Consider the following 16522-nt stretch of genomic DNA (forward strand, 5'->3'; position numbering starts at 1 on the left):
ACCTCCTGCATGCAGAAAAAAAAGTCTGTCACGGAAGGTTTTATATATTAAATACATTTTTTATAATAACAGTCTCACGAGGTAGAAACGGATGGCCAGAGATGTGTGTTTCACTTATTAGTGTCTGTGCTCAAAGGACAATCACTGCTGTCAATCCGTGAACTTGTTTTCTATTTTACATTAAACAGCCATTGTTACGTTGTTACATTGTTTTCATTATTACCTGGAGACCCTGCCATGAAGGCCCTCACTGAAAGCTAGCAAAAAATCAAAAATGATAAATTGTAAGGCCAAAAAAGTATTTTAATTTATTGTTTAATAATGCTCAAGTAAACAGTTCAGACTTATTGTAAACTCCAATCCAGCCTTTCCAAAGGTGGAAAACTCAATGTCTATCCAAATAAAAAAATGTCACATTTTGCAGCTCACCAGATCTTAGATGTGGTTGCTGCATTACTTTCCCTTTTTTTTAGACTTTTATTCCTTATTTTCACCTAATAGTCCTGAGATAAGCACACTTCCTTTCCTAATCTATGTACATACAACAAAGGAATAGCCATGATCACCTCCAGCACAATTCAAGCATGTGTGCAGCAGTCCCCTGATCCGGAATAACATTTATCTGTTCAACTCCTTAAAATATCTGTACCTAGAACTAAAAATTGTATGGCTAATCTACAGGAACAGTGACCACCAAAATTTCACTTTAAAACGTTAGGGGAAGGCTTTTTTCTGTTCAGGCATGACTGTGGGATAATTTTTGTTGTTTATTGAATGTGGTAACATTTTCTTAGCAAAGAACATCTAATCATGTCCAATCTAAAGGTTTTTCCTATGCACCCCATTAGGAGAAGATAAAGTGAATTACCCCTTGCAGAGTTACAACAAACAAACTCTTTTAGTACATTATCTGCATTGCATTTGTTTGCCCAACTTCTACAGCCGGTTCCACCTGCAGCTATACTGAAAGCTTCCCTGTCCCCTGCCACTGGTGGGAGAAGTAGATATTTAGAAGGTACGTTTACAAAAACAAAAACACATAGAATGCCTAAATCAATATAAAAAAAACATTCCATAATTCTCTTTTAAATTCCTTCCCCCTTTATAACCCTCTTAAAGGTCAGTCCAGCATCTTCCTGGCAGAACTACCTAAATCCCTGCATAGAATGAGCAATTTTGTGACTCATCATTTAAATAAAGTAGAAATAGGTATTCTATATATAAATCCTCAGGACTCTGATATTCGTTATAAAATTCCTCATGATTCTCTGATAAAAAGACAGCAGAGCTCTGGGCATTGTATGATAGGATTACAGAAAAATGCATTTTGTTTTCCTTTATGCCTTGAAAATGCCAGCACAATTTTATCGGTAGCGTACACTGAGCCAATGCCTAATTTTATCTGGATTTTGGAGGAAGCAGCATACAATATATCCCAGCTTGCACCTGAACAATACTGTAGAGTTATATCTGTTCTTTTTCTGCAGACATAATCTGCACATCAATACTGCTGCAAAGCACAATGTATAAAGATGCAGCTGCTGAGGAAGGTTTTGCCAAGCAGGAGTGAGGCCATTTTGCTTCAGGGGCTAAATCCTAAATGGATGACATTTAGTTTGAGAAAATATTGTGTATCATAAATAAATTGCATTGGTTTTGTTTTAAATCATTTGTTGCAGCTCAGTGATGCTGATTATATGCAGCCCCTATGCAGCCCTCCTGTGATGGCTATATGACATTTTATAGGATAGGTTTGCAGCTGGTGACAACAGTGGACTATGCCTGTGCATTGGAGTGAACATTTGTCCCATTTGGAAGTGGGGAGACAATAACTAAGAAGGTCTGTCCTTTCTAAAATATTAAAAATGACTTTTAAAGTAATATTGACCCGTTTTTTGTGTCTTGTGTGTATGTATATTTGATTCATGCATAATCATGTACAGAACTGAATAAGACTGTAAGAATTAGCAGACACTCCAAAGAGAGGACACTCTTCTCACTCATTCTTTTTGTTTTTATTGGAGAGGAACTCGGAAGGAACACGCACTAGATTTCCACTATGGGAGTTTTTCTCCCTCATCTGCCACTTTTTTCTTTTTTTTTTCACCCTATCAATTTATTTTACTAGAAATCTATTCTAACAGTAGACGAGATTGTATTTATAGTTAAAGATACGCAGTTTTTTAATGTATTTTTATTTTATTTTTTATGTAATGTATTGTTTGTAATTAGAATTGTAGAATTAGATATAACACAGATTAGGCACTTTACGTGGGAAAGGTTCCCCCGCTTAATAGATTCTTTCTCCCTCATTTTTTTTTTTTGGAGTTTAATAATACACTGAAAAAGGATAGTGTAACAGAAAATTAATGTAATGATATATCTACCAGACATTATGAGATTAGTTGTATGAACTCAATATTCTGTCAAATGTTGAGTAGAATTAATTGTTTTTTTAGCTATATAAATAAATTATATGCATTGTTTTTTTATGTTTTCTTGAAAATAAAAACTTAATAAAGATATTGAAACATAAAATAATATTGACATGACAGAGCTTGAAATGGAACTAAAGGTAAAAAATACATTTGCAATAAGGCAGGATCTTTATTGCAGAGGGAATGTCTCTTCTGAAAAAGAATAAAGGTACCTGCTAGCTTGCAATTGTTAACTGAATTCACATTAACTTGCTCCATCTTCATCCTGTCCTCTTTTGAGTCTGGGATTTTTGGCCATTTAGATTGAGATTGTAGGCTGGAATGAGGTAATGCCTGTGTATGGACAAGATTTATTAAAGCTCTTCAAGACTAGAGAGGATACACTTTCATCAACGAAGCTGGGTGATTCAGTAAACCTGGAATGGACCAGGATTTAAAACATTTGCTAGCAAATAGCAAAATGACTTTAAGGAAATCCATTCCAGATGTGATGGGTCACCCAGCTTCACTGTGGAAAGTGAATCTTCTCCAGTCTTGGAAAGCTTTATTAAATTAGTTCATTCTTTCCTGGCAGCCAGCTATGCAGGGATTGTACACTGAGCTGCACATGCCCATCTCATTGTACAGAATGAAGAAGATTGTGGGCAGACAGGTATGTTTTTTTCACTGTAGTAGGGACATAGAATGTGTGTTTGTTCTGCATTAGGGAACCTGTCGGCTAATATTTTTTTAGATAATTTTTTTTATATTGTTCATCTTAAGTTCTACTTTAAAATAAATTTTAGTAACTGGGATTACTTTAAACATTATGACTTTCTGGTCTGGTTGGCTTTTGGCTTTCGCTAAAGGTGTTTTTGAAGTTTGTTGTTTAAAAAAAAAGCATCTTTTATGTTAAAGCATCTTTTATAAGTCACCCTGAAAAAGCCTAACGTGCAAAGCCTGGTTACAGGGTAACTCTTTTTGTTTAGTGTTTGATAGAGTGACAAAGACAAAAACTAAAGAGAAACAGGGAGAAAGTGCCTAAAAAAGGACCTGCATGGTAGTTGTTTTATTGAACAATTTGTGGTAATACGCTTTGAATACTCTGTTGTTGTGCTGCCTTAATAAAAGGTCAGTTCATTCATCTCAGTGCTGACATATTTCTTGAAGTCTGTTTGATGTCAGTATCATTGTGCACGCTGGCCATTAAACTATAGGGGTCAGTTTGGGATGGTATTTTTCATTGAGAAATAAAAACTTAATAAAAGCTTAAGCCATACCTAGGAACTTTGTAAGAAAGCTGACCCCCCGAGATTTTGGTGCCAAGGGTCATGTGTTACAAACTCGCCAGGCCAATGCTGAAAGGTACCAGCTTCAACCCTTTGACATTCAATCCAACATACAATCAAAAGGTTTTAGCTAGGAGTTGACCTCTAAAGAAAATCTTTTTCCAGTATATGTATGTTAACAAAAAGCTTCCCATTATATATATATATATGCATTTGATATATTTTCTGCATGGTAATTATGTGATGTAAGCAGAACCAGTGGAGGTGACACTCTAGGATTTCATTTTAATCCTTTCCTATTATTATTACACAGTATTTATACAGCACCATCATATTACACAGCAGTGTACAAAGTCCATGGTCAGGACAATAACTGTCCCTTAAAGGGGCTCACAATCTAATGACACTACCTTAGTCATGTGTCATTAATGTAGTCTAAGGTCAATTTTTTCGGGGGGCCAAATAACTGCATGTTTTTGGTATGTGGGAAGAAACCGGAGTACCCGCAGGAAACCCACACAAACACAGGGATAATCTGCAAACTCCATGCATATAGTGCCCTGGCCAGGATACAAACCTGGGACCTACCTCTGCAAATGCAAGAGTGCTAACCTCTGAGCCACCATATTGTCACGATATTGGAGCAGAGGAGCTGGCAGTATTTAGATCCTCCCAGACGGTTATGACATGTACAGAGGGAGGAAACTGACTTTTCCAAAGGAACATTGCAATGCAATTAAAACAATTTACAATTATTCAAGTTGGTGACAGAAAATTTTTAAAGGACCATTGTTGCTAGGAATAATGTACTTTTATACCTACATAACATGTAACAATTTACATTCTTTGTATGTTTATGTATGTATGTGACCCAAAACACACACACTCCCCAGCTGCCCCTCTTTGATGCAGAGACGACTATATTGTACTTTAAGTACTTTATAACTATCAAAAGTGCTATACTACACAAATCCTTTCATCCATATACAAAGTATTGCATTTCTATTCTTTATAGGGGTGTAGGAAGCACTTTCATTGTAAAGCAAAATTTCTAACAAATGTATTTCATCTTGCCCACATAAATAGAGACGTGGCAGGTGGGTTTTTTTGATTACATACTTTGTACTGAGAGCTGTCCCTCTTTATTTCAGAAATTTGAGAGGCATGGCATTTGGATGACAACACTTTACCCTTATTGTTATGTTTCCAATTTTATTGCACGCTGTCTGTATTATTTCCACTCATCTGACAGTAATTGGGAATACATGAGATGAAAAATGCCGCTGGGCACGCCCACTGCGCTTTCACAAAAACATTAAATGGTGCAATGATTCTCTACTCACACACATGTTTGAATTAATCACTTCTCCTCTTACAACAATAATTCACCATAAAATGCAGCAAGTTCACTTATTTTAAAGGCATCATCTTAATGCAAAGTTAATTGCCACCTGTTCATCTCTCTAAAGCATAAATATAGCATATGATAAATACAATGTGACTGAATCTGGGATTGGTGTCTTGGTATACTTACCTTATTCCTAGCATTATTATACCTACCTTATTCCTTATTTAATTCCTAAATACTTCTGCAATGTAGTTCTGCTTTTATTACTACATGTAATAAAAAAGGTATTGATATATGTTTACAAATACTAATTAACAGTTATATTGGTGTCACCCCCTTGATGGCTTTACCTATTGTGGTAGGTACCCCCTTCCCTCCCAAGTGATACCACTGACTCTTGGTATCCAACTCAGAAGATTGCCTCCTCTTCCTGTCCAAGAGACACACATGATAAAGTGACAATTGTAATATTTTAGATTTGCCATAGCTTGCTGTCCTGGTGACATCGAAATAGGTGAAACTTCCTGGTGCTGACAAAGACAACTATACAAATCTGGGAATGGTTTATTTTTTTTCCCACGTTACCCAAACTAGTGAACAAAAAAGATGTTTCCTTGTATATACTACAAATCTCAATGTACTTTCAAATGAGAGTCCCCGGCACCACCTGCACGGAATTTGGGTGCTCGATCTAAGTGGTCCTTAGGGGAGAGTGTCCCTCCTCTGAATAAGCTGTGTCTGTATAAGATGATCTGCATATACCCATGTGCTGTCACAACATAAACAGTAAACCAGCCTGGTGAAAACACATAAATGTGGCAAATAATATGCCACTTGCTGCTTCCAGATGGTAAAAAAAATGGGATGCAAGGTTCTCAATTTACCTAATTAAAAAGAAATATAGGTTTTAGCTTTGTATAATACAATTTTTAAGAGTTTAGGTTTGTTCCAAAATTGCTCAGCCCCTCCTTAGCCCCTTTACATACACAAAGTAGTGATCACTATCCCCCCCTCCCACCCCAGATCCAATAATAACCCCTTTCATAAGTCCTAATGGCCTTCTGTGTTGTCTGCAGCCCAACTAATAAAAATCTAGGGCCTGGCTACCATTACTGACATACTATTGACCCATATGGTCTGATGTATTAAAGCTCTCCAAGGCTGGAGAGGATACACTTTCATCAGTGAAGCTGGGTGATCCAGCAAACCTGAAATAGATTTCTTCTTCTATTTGCTAGCATATGTGTTTTTAATCTTGGACCAGATCCTTTCAGGTTTCCTGGATCACCCAGCTTCACTGTGTACCCTATTCAGCCCTGGGTAGCTTTAATAAATCAGGCCCATTGAATTTGCCAGGATGTTGCATCCCAGCACTAGATTTTTATTGGGAAGGCTGGAAACTTTGTGGGAGACCGGAATCGAAAGAGATCAAAAAACCATTGGTTTTTTTTTTTTTTTTTTTTTGGGGGGGGGGTTTCTTGTACAGCTACCTACATCAAATAGCCACCAGAGCCCAGCTGGGGTTTGCACTCCTTCATGTGCACACTCTGTATCTGTGCTCCTAATGCAATGATTATTTTAGCAGTGCCGCCTTGTGACACCCGAGTCATTCTGCATGAAGATTAATACAGCGGGCAGAGAATTGTGTTCAGGAGCTGGGAAACCTACAGTTTATTAATGGCTTGCGGAGTTATTGATCACACTCTTTATTATTTAACAAGGAAAGGCAGGACACGGCAACAAGAAATCTTCTTAAGAGGCCCAATTAGACTTGTAAAAACAGTGGAGTGCCTGGAGCAAGAAAAAGTTTGGGGCAGTGAGGGTGCGTCCTTTGGGCTGCTCAATTTACAAATGCAGTCTTCAATTTTGTTCTTACTAATCCGATGGTAACCTGGAGATTGTACCAAATAATGTGCCTCAGAAATGCAGGGGTTCTTCAAATAAATGGTAAATTTAAAATGAGTACAAGGGTTGACCGTATCTTCCCAATGGGAGAGAGCTGCTAAATAGGCACCCGTTTTGTATGAAATGATTTTTTTTTAACCTTGTTCTTGTAGCAAGAAAAAGCTTTTATTACTCCATGTGATGTCACCAGCAAGATGGTGAAAGTCTTCCTTGGAGTCAACATTAGTGTTTTGCTGAGAGGAAATGTGCTTAACATTGCTATTAAATAACTTTTTAAAAAGATGTCAATTTACCTAGCACAGCCCTTTCAGAGTACTCTCCTCTTCTTTAGTGTCTAAACTATACTCTGTGCTGGCCCAGCTAATGTATCTCTTCCTTCATCATCATTTAAGTGACAAGTCTGCAACACTTTATACAACATATTTAAGCTTTTTCAACCAAATAACACAGCCAAAACGTTATAGTCTAAATTATTGAAGTGATAAAAACTAAAATACATTCTATAATAATATAAACAAAACTAAAAGGTTCTAATCAATTAATTTAACATTATTAGTTGATTAGGGTCTACCTGTGTGCAATCAAAATGTTACATGATCTGTCACGTGGTGTCTGCATCCATAATAGACCCTCAAGTCTACAACATCACCAAGCCAGCAACATGAAGAACAAGTAGCACCCCAAACAGGTCAGGGACAAAGTTGTGGGGAAATTCAAGTTAGATCAGAGTTGGGTTAAATAACAAAATATCCTATCAATATCAATTCTTTTACATCTATAATAAAGAAGCTGCAATGATACACAGCGGAAATAGGAGAAAAACTATTGCCTAAAGAAACACATAAGAAAACACGTTTGCCTGATAGTAAGTGTCAAATAGGAGGTTTCTCTGGTCAGATAAGACTAAAATTTATATTTTTGGCCTTCATGAGAAACTTCAACTCCCCATTACTGAGAATACCATTCCTCTATTGGAGAATGGTGGTGGTGTCATCATGCTCTATGGGTGTTTTTCAATGGCAGGGACAAGAAAATTGGTCAAGAATGAAGGAAAAATTGATGACAGCAAATACAGTCTGCCGGAGATTTGAGACTGGGATGAAGTGCACTATATATACTGCTAAATGAAGTGGTTAAAAGGGAAATATTATAAGAGAGAGAGAGAGAGAGAGAGAGAGAGAGATAACACCCAAGAGACTGTAGCTGTAATTGCAGAACTGACTTTTGGAGGTAAATACATATGCAAACTTAAGACTTCTGTTTTTTCCCCCCATAATTATTGTTTGTGTCACATTTAAAAATATGTTGAACCTTCAAAGTGGTTTATATACATTAAATCAACCCCCCCCCCCAAAAAAAAAAACATCTATTTAATTCTAGATTCGGGCATAGTACTTTCAAAGGGCATATACAATGGACTTTGTGTCCCCCAATAAATGCCAACGTCCAGTCCTCCAACCCCTGCATGTAACATAGTAATGGCCAGAGAATAGATCCATGGAATGTGATGGAAGGACACAAGCATACAAGACTCCTGGAAGTGTTTATTACTGGAAAGTCCCATGGACACTGCAGTGCTGGAAACTGAGGGGAGTTAGAAGAAATAGAACCTGGGAGATGAACTATATCTATTCTTTAATTGTAGGATTTTGGATCTTATGGGATCTTATTGCAGGAATCTTATCGCAGGAGTTTTGGATTCTCTTATCCTGACAGTGTTGCTTCAAGCATGCAGCTTTTATTAAAGATATTTTGCAGAAACACAAATAAAGAATCAGTAACATGGACATAAAACGAATTCCAAGGCAAAAAGAAATATGGTCAGCTAAATTTGTCTTCATTCTAAATGCACAGAAATAAACATCCTGGCAAAATGATTAATTCCTTACATCAAAAATTTCACTGCAGCATTTATTCAAAAGCAAAGCCACAAAAAAAGAGGCAAAAGGATAGCAATGCATTAAGACTCAGACATCAAGCTGGATTATAGGAGCTCTGAAAAAGAATGGAACAATACACCAGGCAAGAAAGTGCCGGATATGTGCTTGAAGTGTAATTTATCTCTGAACTGCCAAAAGAGCTTTGTTTAAAGTATATGTCCAGCAATGTGCACTAAACACTAACATTCAGGCATTGATTACTTTAACTGACCGCTCACACAGGAACATTTTTTACTTTCATTGACCTTTTTTTTATTACCTCTGTCACAGTGTTTTTTTTCTCACAATGATCATTTATGCCAGGGCCATTTTTGTACTCCTTGTTTTTTTCTACTGACCATGGGCAAATTTTACTCTCACTGACCATTGACACAGGGACATTTATTACCTCCACTGACCGCAAATGTAAAGGCAAAAGTAAAAAATGAAAAAGGGACTTAAAACTGAAAGAGGGTTAGTCCCTCCAAATCAGGAATAGTTTGGTGGCATGTTTCACATTTAAAACATATCAACATTTTCATCAAATCTTTCACTTTGCCAACTTTCTCTTTTTTTTCAATCACTCCTCTGTCTCTCCTCTTTTTGTATTTCACAAAATAAAAAGTAGAAAGACAAAAGGAAGTATTATGTACCCTATGAAGTGGGTTGCGTCAGAAGGTCCATAGTGTTCCAGGCAGAAGGTCTTAATTTGATTCTTGCTCAGGGCCCCTAATTATCTAAAACTGGCTCAGGGAATTCTATGTCCTTTACTAAATGTATGGTGTGCAGTCGATCAGCGTGTTTTATGGGGTATGAGGATTATGAGGGTATCAGGCGAAAAAATGAGCATTATCTATTTTCACGTTGTGGTGACAATATTAAAGTGTCCTTTGTTTTTAGGTATGATTTTAGTAATTCCTAAAAAATTGTCTTTTCTAGACCAAAGTACATGAGAGCTGGCTCGGATATGACATGTGACCAAGGGAATTACACAGGTGTGAACAAGCAGAAAGTTCTCTGGAATTAATGACAAAATGAATCAAGAGTTAATCCCAACATACAGATCGGCATACTGACTAATCATTAGGCAGCAGACAGGAATGGTGGATTAGTTGCAGAGCTGTAAACATGGCATGATAAAGAGGATCCTAATACTTGCCTGTGATATAGACACCCCTGAGATAAACATGGTCTGGCTGTAAGCACCAGTGGGTGAAAACTGGTACAACAAACGCAGAAGCTTTACAAAATACAACATCTGTACACATGTATAATGTCTCTATCTATCTATTTATTCATATTAACATTTATCTGCAAAAAATAAGTAGCACAAAGCCAAATTTGAATAGAAAATAATAAATACACAGTTTCAATTTGCCTGTGTCATGATTTGACCCATCAGTAGTCAATAAAATAATAATCTAACATTGGTTAGGAGTCTAATTAGGAGCAGAGACTTTAGAAGCCCCTGTCCCTTCCCTGACCTTGTATTCTTCTAGTTCTACCGTTTGTGTCTTACCTGTGCTCTTCTTCCTGACCTCCATCTTCCTTCTAGTTGTTCTCTAGGTATTCTCTCTTCCTTCTGCCCCCTTCATTCTAATTGTTCTCCTCATCATCTCTTGTCCTCCCCACCATTGTCTGCCTAGTTTTAATACTCCACTAGTCTAGTTCATCTTCTCTCCTTTTCACTTCTTTTTCTTTCCACTTCTCCTCACTTCCAGTTTGTTCTCATCTCCTCTTTCCACATCCCAATTATTTTCCTTTCTTGTCCTAGCTTATCTTTCTAGTTGCTTTCCCTTCTAATCATAACCTACTTTGTCCCACCAGTCACTCTGCCTTATTCTTATCTTTCCTTATACCTATTTAATGTACAGCACTGTGTAATATGTTGGCTCTATATAAATTCTGCTTAATATTATTATTAATAATAATGATAAAAATATATATTCTCTATTTCTGTTTACTCCTGTCTGAACCCCTCCTTAACACCACCACACACCTAGTCACTCTCTTCTACACTTCCCTTTCCTCAGCTCCTAGTTCTTCTTTCTTGCTTTCCTCTCTTGTCCTGTCCTCTGTTCTTCACTCCTTCCTTCTTCCCTTATATCCTCCTCATTTATTCTTCCATCCCTTTTTCTCCTCTCCTCCTTCCTACTCCTCTTTTCTCCTTTTTCCCCCTAGCCAATCTCTATTTCTATCATTTTACCCTCCTAATTGTTTTTCTTTCTTTATTCCTACCCTCCTGTTTGTCTTCTTTAATAAAAGCCAGTAAAATTGTTAAATAATTAGCTTCAAATGTTATTTATTTATTGCATTGCATAAAGTAAAAGCTTATTTTACCAAAGTAATAATGGATAATAAAAATGAAGTAGCCCATGGTGAAATATAAGATTTAGACTTTCATTTATCAGAACAATAAATTACCCGGTGCACCCCACATGCTCCACAATCCACATTCAATCAGACTTTATTCCCAAACAAATGTCCAGCCTATGGCACATCTCAATGCACATTCATTTCTCCGCTTCCCTGAAAAGCCTGTGTGTGCTATGACCCAGAATATCTAAGTGCGTGTTTTTTTTTGTTTCTTTTATTTAATGTATTCATATAACAAATCAATTTTTGCAGCATTTCGTCCTTGCAATAAGAGGTGGCAGAACAGTATCATGATTAGTGACAGCATTGTTTATGGAAATGAGGTGGCTGAGGACACGCACACATACACACACACACATACTTCATTGGACCTTACACTTTCCTGATGCTGCTGGGAGGCTGCACTCTTATACCGACGCAAAGGGACCAGAGCATAACGTGTGAAACCGCATAAGTGTCTGTCACGCTTCTCTCTGCTTTCACTGCCATCTGAAATGCAGACTTTGACTAGGGGCAAGTGGGACTAACCTGACTGGGTTATTAAGTACAGAAAAAAGGATTTAAGTGCTTTGAATACATTATGCACTTCCACCCTCTTAAAGGATTTTACTTTATAATGTTATATACCACCATGCAAATGGTCATTTAGTTGTCTTCAATGCATGAAATGGTGGAAAAAATAAGGTTTGCAATTCATGTAACACCATAAAAAAATGAATATTCTGCTTGTAAATTTTCTATCATTTCCCCTCCCCAAGAGACGGGCCTGGCTCATGCTGTCAATCTGAGTTTCACGGCCCATTTGAACCATGCATCACATCCTCCTGAGAGATTCTTATGTTTAAACACAACACAGTCAGTATCAGGGGAAAACAAACCGTTAACCCGTAAGAAGCAAGAGGAAAGGCAGCAAAATGCTTGGGAGGAAGAAAGAAAACTGTAATTGCATAGTTGCATGCTTTGAAATATATGTTTTGTAGCGCAATGTGCTTTGAAATATTCTTAATGGCAGGTTCTTAGAGCGTTTTCATGCCTGACTTGATTTCAGGGTTAAGCACTGTTCATTTCTACATATCGTTCAACAATAAGGTCGCTTACATCTCTGGCCCTTGCTTTATTTCATGAAGGACCTTTTACATTTGCCATGTACTCAGCAAATAGAACCCTATGATTTAAGCAAAACAACAAAAGTCCAACAAACTCCAATTTTCGCCTTCTCTAAAGTTAGATAAACAAAAATCCAAATCTTTTCAATAGAAATAGCCCAGTTGTCTTTATTCCAAGGAATTCCGTATCAAAAGACAGCTGTTGCTGCTGACCTCATCTCTACAAAGTGCTCAATTTGGCCTCCATACTTTCCCAGTCACTGTCCTTGCACAATTATTAAAACTAGGAAGCCAATTTTACTTACTGTATGTTTGTTCTGGGTCAGTGAGACAAAGTAATAAAGCTAGAGACACCCAAGCAAGTAACACTTAAAGAAGTAGGTCAGCCACCCAGTTTACCTCTGTAAAGGAATGTTTCTTATACTATTATTATTACACAATATTTATATAGCGCCACCATATTACAAAGCTTTTTACAAAGTCATGTCACTAGCTTTCCCTCAAGGGGGCTCACAATCTAATGTCCCTACCATAGTCATATGTCTTAAATACAGTCTAAGGTCAATTTTTGGGGGAAGCCAATCAACCTAACTGTATGTTTTTGGAAAAGGAGTAAAATAAATATAAATATAAATATGTAGTCCCCGGATTAAGGACATCCGACATACGGACGACTCCTAGATACGAACAGGCTTACATGCTTGCTGTGTGCAGAATAGGCTTGGAAGGGGCCGTTTACATGACTTGCAGAAAAAAACTTTTGCTAAACACAGCTGAGGTTGTGGGTGATCTTAGGGGGGTGAGCTCTTTCTGCACCCTCTTGTAACCCTATAATGACCAAGACAAACTCTGCAGTTGTTTCTTTTTAAATCTCAAAGTATAGCTTGCTCCAGAAGGTAATCAATGTCTAGGTTCCATAAAGATTTTTTATTTTTTTTGCTTTGTTTGTGATTAACTAACAGTGGGGATTTTATACAGTAACTGACACCATGCTGCCTAATAATATGTTGAGATAAACATCTGTCCTAATTGCATTTATGAAAATAATGTACCTGTTCCAACTTACATACAAATTCAACTTAAGGACAAACCTACAGTCCCTATCTCATATGTAACCCGAGGACAACCTGTATATATATATATATATATATATACATGTATATACATAAATATATGTAATTATATATTTTATCAGAATTACCTCGCACTTCTCCACCACCGGTTGCTGTCCGCACTCTGAACTGTTTCCCGCCACAATTCCTGCTCGCAGGCTTTCACTGTCACCAGTCCCTTCCTCCATGGAGTAGGTTTTGGAGCGGTTGTTAAGGTGATGGGAGGTGCTACTTTTCTGGAGCAGACTAAGCTGCTTGCGTAGAACACGATTTTCCTCCTCCACTTCCCGCACGCGCACCTCCAGGTTCTCTCTCTGACTGGAGGAGGAATAACGGGGACTGTGAGGCTGGGTGTCCAGCGGAGACAGGGAGACGGCCTTCCCATCTGCAAAATATGAAAAGGAGATGTTAAAGAAAGAAAAGTAAATGGCTTTGGGCTTGTACCAGATCAGTGTCTGAGAAAGAAATGGAACCACGGATTGCTAAGAAACTCATGCAACAATGACATTAAATGCCCTATAGGAATGAGTGAAATTATGATTTGTTCCTTTTTGTTTTTGCAAATGCAGTGCATTTGGGAAAGAGGGAAAAAGCTGAACTCTAAGCAAATAAAAAGGCACAAAGTAACGCAGCTCTGTGTTCAATGTTACTTCCATAAATGTATTTTCTTAAACACAAGCAGTGTAAGTACCTAAATATGACTAGTTTTAATTTTTTTAAATCCTCTAAGATTAAAGAAAAGCAGCACAAATAGTCAATTAGGTATGCTGAAGTGCAAGCATGCCAATAGGACCTAAGGCAAAGTTACAAAAAGATAATTATCAGTGTTTTGATAAAAAATGACAGTGCACACATTACATTTAAACACAAACACACAAAAAGCGGAAAATACAAAAAAATAAAAGTAACCACCACAAATATGTGAACCTGTCTCAGAACAAAAAGGAAGAGATTTAAATAGTATCTTATTGGCCCACCAATATGATTGGCTTCTTTCTAGCCAATAAGAAGAATGTGTGGGATTTGAAAATGGCGGTAAGCTATGACACTATTTGAAAGCGGAGCTTTGTGCAGTCAGAATGACTGGGCACTGGAGCAGAGAGGGGCTACTGAAATCAACTGTAATGCTTTGTAATACTTTATGTGTCAGAAGCTCTTTTGATTTGGTGCTGTGCCTTTAAGCAGTGTTTTATGGTACATATTAATGTACATATTTCAGTAGCCATTGTACAAAAATGTAATTCTTACCAGGGTTCATCTCTAACAGCCCAAAGCCGTATCCTTTTCTTGGAAAACCTTCATACTGATAATCTCATAATTCACAGCATGTACACAAGAAAGCAAAAAGCAAACATATTCAGCAAGATATACGGTGCTGAGATCATAAAATGTTACTATCTGCATACATATACTGGCACCTTGCCTTTTAAGTATGATTAATAGTTTATGTTATGTATATTTCAACACAATTGTCAGCAAGCATATTTTTTTATGTTGCTCTTATTCAAAGTCAGCTCCTTCTAAAAAGAAAAAGGGGAAAGAAGAACTACTTAAAGTGCATGTGAGAGAGGGAAAAAAACAATAAATCCCTCACTGGTTGTTACTGCGTCGTTTTGGCCTTTTCTGTAGTGTGTGCAGGAAAACGACTCCTTCGAACCTTAGGGAGATCTCAGCAGACCATCGCCAGGTCCGTTAATTAGGGCCACTAGAGGATTAGTAATTAAAGCCGTACAACTGAAAAAGCCTTTGCTCTTTTAATTTGGCTGTTTGCTGCTTAACTGATCTGTTAATTAAGATCACGGGATGCAAGTTGCTCGTTTAACGCCTGCATGTAACTCCAATGCGTCTGAATTCACAAAAAAAGGGTTTAAAATGAAGGGGAAGATATTGCATTCTGGGAAGTTTTAACAGGCAAGCAGGAGCCACACCATTGGTCAGTTCGATTCTTTGATCTTTAAGGCATTCGCATCAAATGTTTGCCAAAACTATAAACCAATATTTTAGAAATGTAAAGCAGCCTGAATACAACTTATAGGCACATTTTATTTTTGAAGTTTTTGACATTAGCAGAAAGATTCTGTTATACCTTGATAAATCATTCGGATTACAAGAAAATGCAGAATAATCTCGTTAAAGGTCAGTTTATCCAAAACTGATATTTCTAGAGTTTGCTGGAGAGTTGAACCACCTGACAGTATTTTTTCCCTTTTGGAGACTCCACTGGATAGAGCTCTGCACTGAGTTACTAAATCTGCAAATCTATTGTCACCATTATGAAGTTATTTTTATTACACAGTATTTATATAACACTGACATATTACGCAGCGCTGTACAAAGTCAATAGTCATGTCACTAACTGTCCCTCAAAGGGGCTCACAATATAATGTCCCTACCTAAGTCATAAGTCTTTAATACATTCTAAGGTCAATTTTAGGGGAAAGCCAATTAATCTAACTTCGTGTTTTTGGAATGAGAGGAAATCGGAGTACCCGGAGGGGAGAACTTGGAAATTCCATGCAGATAGTGTCCTGGCTGAGACCTGGCACCTACCGCTGCAAAGGCCAGAGTGCTAACCTCTTAGCCACTGTGTTCCAGTTCCGCATACCAGTGGTGCCCATTATAAAGGGTTCCCACTATTCTTGTACTAAATTCCTTGGTCTATGCATCTGCTGTGCCCTATAAGAGAGTTTCACACTGTCCCTGTGCTAAGTTCCTGAACTGGTTTCAGGAATTTGGTTTTGGGTTGTTATTATGAGGGATTACCAACCATCCCTGGACTGAGTTCCTGAGACTGTGCACCCATTGTCCAATTATGAGGGATCCCAGCAATTTATAAATGGCTTTTTATTTATTTTATATATATGTAACATGAGAAGCTGGGAACACACAAAGATGGGCAGTAAGACACAAAACTGCCTGGTAGTGAGAAACAAACCTGGGACTCAGGAAAGGAAGTTCTCACTTTTGGAGTGCCCAAGACACATCTGAAGCCTGGGACTGTCAGCCCACCAAGCTTCACTTATTTAATATTTCCTTTATAGACAAAAAAA

The 16522-nt window shown here is 37.5% G+C and overlaps 1 protein-coding gene across 3 annotated transcripts in view; it reads right to left on the reverse strand.

The window, feature by feature from the left end:
- The window catches only part of LARGE1 (LARGE xylosyl- and glucuronyltransferase 1), a 237452-nt gene that overhangs the window by 107089 nt on the left and 113841 nt on the right, over positions 1-16522 (reverse strand). For 2 of the 3 annotated variants that reach the window (XM_072400166.1, XM_072400167.1), the window contains one exon: positions 13562-13857. In XM_072400166.1, the coding sequence (XP_072256267.1) occupies positions 13562-13857 (296 nt within the window). Of the gene's footprint in view, positions 1-13561; positions 13858-14720; positions 14850-16522 lie in introns of those variants that run through there. The other variant, XM_072400168.1, reaches the window with a different exon arrangement.

Source organism: Pyxicephalus adspersus, chromosome 2 (assembly GCF_032062135.1).
Source record: "Pyxicephalus adspersus chromosome 2, UCB_Pads_2.0, whole genome shotgun sequence".
Lineage (NCBI taxonomy): Eukaryota > Metazoa > Chordata > Amphibia > Anura > Pyxicephalidae > Pyxicephalus > Pyxicephalus adspersus.